Source organism: Aedes aegypti, chromosome 3 (assembly GCF_002204515.2).
Source record: "Aedes aegypti strain LVP_AGWG chromosome 3, AaegL5.0 Primary Assembly, whole genome shotgun sequence".
Classification (NCBI taxonomy): domain Eukaryota; kingdom Metazoa; phylum Arthropoda; class Insecta; order Diptera; family Culicidae; genus Aedes; species Aedes aegypti.
The window spans coordinates 21,716,377-21,722,376 of NC_035109.1; the positions used below are offsets into that span (position 1 = coordinate 21,716,377).

The 6,000-nt window shown below is 41.8% G+C and overlaps 1 protein-coding gene across 5 annotated transcripts in view; it reads left to right on the plus strand.

The window, feature by feature from the left end:
- LOC5575109 (AP-1 complex subunit beta-1) overlaps positions 1–3,501 on the plus strand; it is a 41,202-nt gene extending 37,701 nt beyond the window's left edge. For 3 of the 5 annotated variants that reach the window (XM_001661781.2, XM_021852808.1, XM_021852809.1), the window contains one exon: positions 768–3,501. In XM_001661781.2, coding sequence (XP_001661831.1) covers positions 768–3,092 — 2,325 coding nt within the window. In that variant the 3' untranslated portion in view covers positions 3,093–3,501. The remainder of the gene's footprint in view (positions 1–767) is intronic. The other 2 variants (XM_021852810.1, XM_021852811.1) reach the window with 1 other exon arrangement.
- The last annotated feature ends 2,499 nt before the right edge of the window (positions 3,502–6,000 follow it).

Genomic DNA, 6,000 nt, shown 5'->3' on the forward strand with positions numbered 1-6,000 from the left:
TGCCAGGACAGCTAGTTGTAGTAAAAATATGTTTTATGTTTAAAAACAATACAAAATTAACTCCATGATGTCATACAGTGTTTGAGGCTATGGCAAATCAGTTAATTGTGGAAGACGTATGCTGCATGGTTTTAAAGTTTGCCATTGAAATAATTTAAATATAATTGACGGTATTAGGATGCCTCATTAATTAGGCTTCCTTCAGGAGGACATGTCCCTCTTTCCAATCACATGTCCCTCGCGTCCTCCTTTGGACTGAAAATGTCCTCCTTTTCCAAAATGAGCAAAATACATAACTCTAGAGTCATAAAATTTGGGTTCGTGGTCAGTTTAGGGAGTTTTTATTCTGACTCTGCCATCAAACAGCTTTATGTAATACGGGTTACATTCATCTGGTAAGCCTATCATTAATTTATTTAAAATCATTACTTTTGATGGTTCCGCCTCAAAGAGGGTGCCAATAAAAATTTCGTTTATCTTCTCATTCAGAACTCTCCCTATAAGATATAAATTACTAAACCTCCACCAATGATGTTTTTTTTACTCAAGTGTTGATGGTATATTTCATCTGATAATCACGGATATATCTGACTTATTTTAAATTTGTAGACTTATATAATCAAAAGGACGTAACTTTGAATTGGGCCTCACGATTTCTATCAAATTTTGTCAATACATGCTGCTATGCCATATAAAACGATCGGTGAGCCAAATTCACCGTGAATCCGTAACACGAACTGCTTTCATGCTATCTTTCCTATTCGCAGGTCGAGGACCAAGGATTCTTGGACCAGCTGAAGGATCTCTTGTCGGATTCCAACCCCATGGTTGTGGCGAATGCCGTTGCCGCCCTCAGTGAAATCAATGAAGCATCCGCCAGTGGCCAACCGCTGGTCGAAATGAACTCGGCCACCATCAACAAGCTGCTGACGGCGTTGAACGAGTGCACCGAGTGGGGACAGGTGTTCATTCTGGACTCCCTGGCAAACTACACGCCCAAAGACGAACGCGAGGCGCAATCCATCTGCGAACGTATCACGCCTCGTTTGGCTCACGCCAACGCAGCTGTGGTGCTAAGTGCCATCAAAGTCCTGATGAAGTTGCTGGAGATCCTCGCTTCGGACAGTGATTTCTGCGCGATGTTGACCAAGAAATTGGCTCCTCCGCTAGTTACCTTGCTCAGCTCCGAACCGGAAGTGCAGTATGTCGCTCTGAGAAATATCAATCTGATCGTTCAAAAACGTCCGGATATTCTGAAGCACGAGATGAAGGTGTTCTTCGTCAAGTATAACGATCCCATCTACGTGAAGCTGGAGAAACTGGACATCATGATTCGTTTGGCGAATCAGAGCAACATTGCGCAGGTCCTGAGTGAATTGAAGGAATACGCAACCGAAGTGGACGTCGATTTCGTTCGGAAAGCCGTCAGAGCTATTGGACGATGCGCCATCAAGGTGGAACCTTCGGCCGAGCGCTGCGTTTCTACCCTGCTAGATTTGATCCAGACTAAGGTAAACTACGTGGTACAAGAGGCTATCGTCGTCATCAAAGACATCTTCCGTAAGTATCCCAACAAATACGAGAGCATTATTAGTACTTTGTGCGAAAATTTGGATACCCTGGACGAACCGGAAGCCAGGGCTTCCATGGTATGGATCATCGGCGAATATGCCGAACGTATTGACAACGCTGATGAACTCCTGGATAGCTTCTTGGAAGGATTCCAAGATGAGAACGCTCAGGTGCAGTTGCAGTTGCTCACTGCTGTAGTGAAGCTATTCCTGAAACGTCCAGCTGATACCCAGGAGCTTGTTCAGCACGTTCTGTCTTTAGCCACCCAAGACTCCGACAATCCGGATCTCCGCGATCGAGGATTCATCTATTGGCGTTTGCTATCCACCGATCCCGCTGCCGCCAAGGAAGTCGTTCTAGCTGACAAACCATTGATATCCGAGGAAACTGATCTTCTCGAACCGACTCTTCTGGATGAGCTGATCTGTCACATCAGCTCTTTGGCCAGCGTTTACCACAAACCTCCAACAGCGTTCGTGGAAGGCCGTGGAGCAGGTGTTCGTAAGAGTCTACCGAACCGTTCTGCCTCGGCTGCTGGAGAGGAAGCTGTCCCAGAAGCAACAGTCATTCCCAACCAAGAATCTCTGATCGGTGATCTACTCTCGATGGATATTGGAGCTCCAGCTGCGCCGGCCGCGCCAGTTGCCAACACAAGCAATGTGGACCTCTTGGGTGGTGGTCTGGACATCCTGTTAGGTCCCAACCTTAACGAAACTACCAATAACGCTGCTGCACCTGCTGCAAGTACTGCAGCCGCTGCTGGAGGCGCCGGCGGCCTCTTAGGTGACATCTTCGGAATCGGCCCTGCTGCTACCACCAACATGATCCAAATTCCGAAAATCACCTGGCTCCCGGCCGATAAGGGTAAAGGACTCGAAGTGCAGGGTACTTTCTCCCGCCGTAACGGTCAGATCTTCATGGATATGACCTTCACCAACAAAGCAATGCAAGCCATGACCGGATTCGCCATCCAGCTGAACAAGAACAGTTTCGGGTTGGTTCCGGCCGCACCTCTGCAGGTGGCACCGCTCCAACCGTCCCAATCCACCGAAGCATCACTCCAGTTAGGAACAACCGGTCCTGTGCAACGGATGGAACCGCTCAACAACCTTCAGGTTGCCATCAAGAACAACGTGGACATTTTCTACTTCGCATGCCTGGTGCACGGCAACGTTCTGTTCGTGGAAGACGGTCAGCTGGACAAACGGGTATTCCTCACGACCTGGAAGGAGATCCCTGCGGCCAACGAGATTCAGTTCAACCTGCACGGCATTACAGGCACAGCCGATACCGTTGCGGCGAAAATGACCGCCAACAACATCTTCACTATTGCCAAGCGCAACGTCGAAGGACAGGACATGTTGTACCAGTCGCTCAAGCTGACCAACAACATCTGGGTGCTGCTGGAGTTGAAACTTTCCCCCGGAAGTCCGGACGCCACGCTCAGTTTGAAGACGCGCTCGGTCGAAGTGGGATCGATTATATTCGCTGCCTATGAGCAGATCATCCGATCACCTTAAATTGTTGATAAAGGAGGCATTTACGTGGGATGAACAATTTCTTTACTTGATCTAATAGAGTTATACATATTCCTAACTGTACTAAACTAGTGAATACGCGGGAGGTAAGCTCCCGGTAAGGTGGACGCGTCCATCCGAAGGTATTTAGCGCAATATTTCGTTATGATGGCACAGCAAATGTGGCGCAACTCATCATCTAGATATGATTGTCATAGGACGACGCAAATTATTATGGAGGAAAATATCGAGCACATTCGTATGTTAGCGAATCTACAGAATGTTTATTTAGTTGACCGATTATGAAATACACATTATATAGGAGCCGTATTACTGCTAACTTCAATATTATACATATGGAAAAGTGACTATAAACATTCGTAAATGTATTCATAAATTGTAACTAAACGAACTAAGGCTTTTCAGTTTGATGACATCTCCTTAGGTTATAATGTTTAGCGTTATATCCAGAGCCAAATGTGCAGTACCTTCAGTTCCAAACGTTTAAGGATCCCGTATTCGTTGCTGGCCTCGACCTACCTAGTTCTCTGTTGCTATATTATCGCAATTTTCTACACGTGTATTTAGTGACAATTCAGTTAAAGTTTGTCAATTTATTTACACCCAATCATATTTATATTGTTTGTAAGCTTGATATATCTCTTAACGCATGTGTCTGCAATACACTTCATTCAATTTTTAACGAACTATTGTCCGCATTGCCATACGCCCAACATACTTGAAGAATCAACGTCTTATACAGGATGATATCTTCAGCAACAACACTATTGGGCCTGACTCTGTCTCTAGCTGCAATCATGTACTTCGGCAGAAATCACCATCAAACTTACCTTCGTTGTCTCCCCTTTTATACGAACGAATTCCTCCTCCACAAATGCGATGAGAAGAATTTCCTAAATTTATTTGAGTTGACTGCTTGCCTATGAGTTTGTTAAAATTGAGCTTTCACTCATTTTGACAGACCTCTAACTACAAGATTTTCTATCAAGCTTTAAGCAAAATTGTTACAAGAAAATTTAATTAGTCAAACACAATCTCATTAAATCATATGTCGGATGTTCATAGAATCTTTGGCATAAATTTTACACAATAATAAGAGTAACTTACAAAGAAGGATTACCGCAAACGCTTGGGCAGGATTCTCTTAGAATACTAGTACTAGTACATCTTGATCACAGGTCTTACAAAATTCTAGTTGCATTTCTGACGTTTAAATTACAAAATCATGAACTGTATTCTCACAGATTCCAAAGGATGGTTTCAAAATAATCTTCGGTAAGAGACAGAATCAACAATTCATTCTTACAGAATCTGAAGTATTCTCGAAATTATTGGGCAAAATTCGTGGCATGATTCTCTAAAAACCACGGGTAGGATTTTCAAATAATACTAGGTAGAATTCTGACAAAATCTGATGAAAAGATTTCTGAGTAGGAATCTTATGAAAGCCCGGACACCGTTTAAAAAAAAACCTTGAGCTATGTTTTGGCGTAATTCTGAACGCAATTCTAACGTATTCTGCAGATTATCTGAGAGAGAATCTTATACAATCAGGAGCAATTATTATCTTTTTCTTAATATTAAATGAAAATGATTTAAACCGCTTTGACTCAAGTACAACAACCAATTGAAATATGTCAGTTCAGCGCAACTGACTACTGGAAGTGTTAACGACTTTTTATTCGCGTTTGCTACTCCGTGATTGACTCCGTTTAGATTTTACTATATTTCATTTGGTGCAAAGAGGAAAATGTGAAGGCCCTAGAACAAAACAAATAAAAAAGCATGGCAACCCGCTTCGTGGGTGTATTTCACATAAAAAATATTTTGCAGTGCTTGTAACGGTTCTCTCTTAAGACTTGGTCACTGTTTCAATTCAGGTCTCTATTTTAAATTAAAGGTATTTAAAGTCACTTTTTTCCTTTTTTTTTTCCTTGTGAATTAATTATTGTACAAAACTCTAGAAATCTCTTCACAGATTCACCGAGAAAAAGCTCCAGGAATTCGTCTAATGATTTATCTAGAAGTTTCTTCTAGAACACTCTCAGATTAAATTAATCCTGCGATTTCTCCAAGGATGTTGAGAGAAATTTCTCCAGATATTATTCCAGAATTCCTCAACAAATTCGATCGGGGATTACTCATGAAATTCCTTCAGAAATTTCTCCGACATGTTATCCGGATTGCATTTCTTTCAAATATTTATCAAGTAAAATCCCCATCGATTCATTTAAAGTGCACTAGAGGTTCTACACCAACGAGACACATTTCTTCAGAGATTCCCCTCGATGTGTCAAGGAATTCCATCAGTAAGTCGTTCCTCCAACACTTCCTCAAAAGACCAAGAAATCCTTCATACATCATTGCAAGAGTTCATCAGAAATTATCCAGCAATTTCTCCAAGTTTTTGAAAAAAATCTTCAACACATTCCTTGACAATCCCCGGGAAAAAAAAAATCTGACTTGCTTGATAAATTTATCGAAGAATTTCTGGAGAAATCGCTTAAGGAATCTTTGTGGATAATCGCTGCAGTAACTTTCAAAAAGGTCTTAGAGTATTTCCTGGCTTGACGACAATTTCGACAATCAATTGAAGAATCACTGGATAAATTCCTGGAGAACGGCTTTCTTGAAATAAACCATTCGAGTAATTCCTATTGGATTTCTGGAGCATTTATTCAGAAAAATTCTAGGATTAGTTCTTGAAAATATCTCGAATGAAATTTTTGGACGAATTCCTTATGAAGTCTGTAATTAACTCCTGATGATATCTTCGTAATAATATCTGAAGGAAACTTAGCCAAATACCTGAATTAAGCTCTGGTTAATTTCCAGGACAAAATCATGAAAAAATACATACACTGATACGAGTAGTAATACTTGTAGTTAC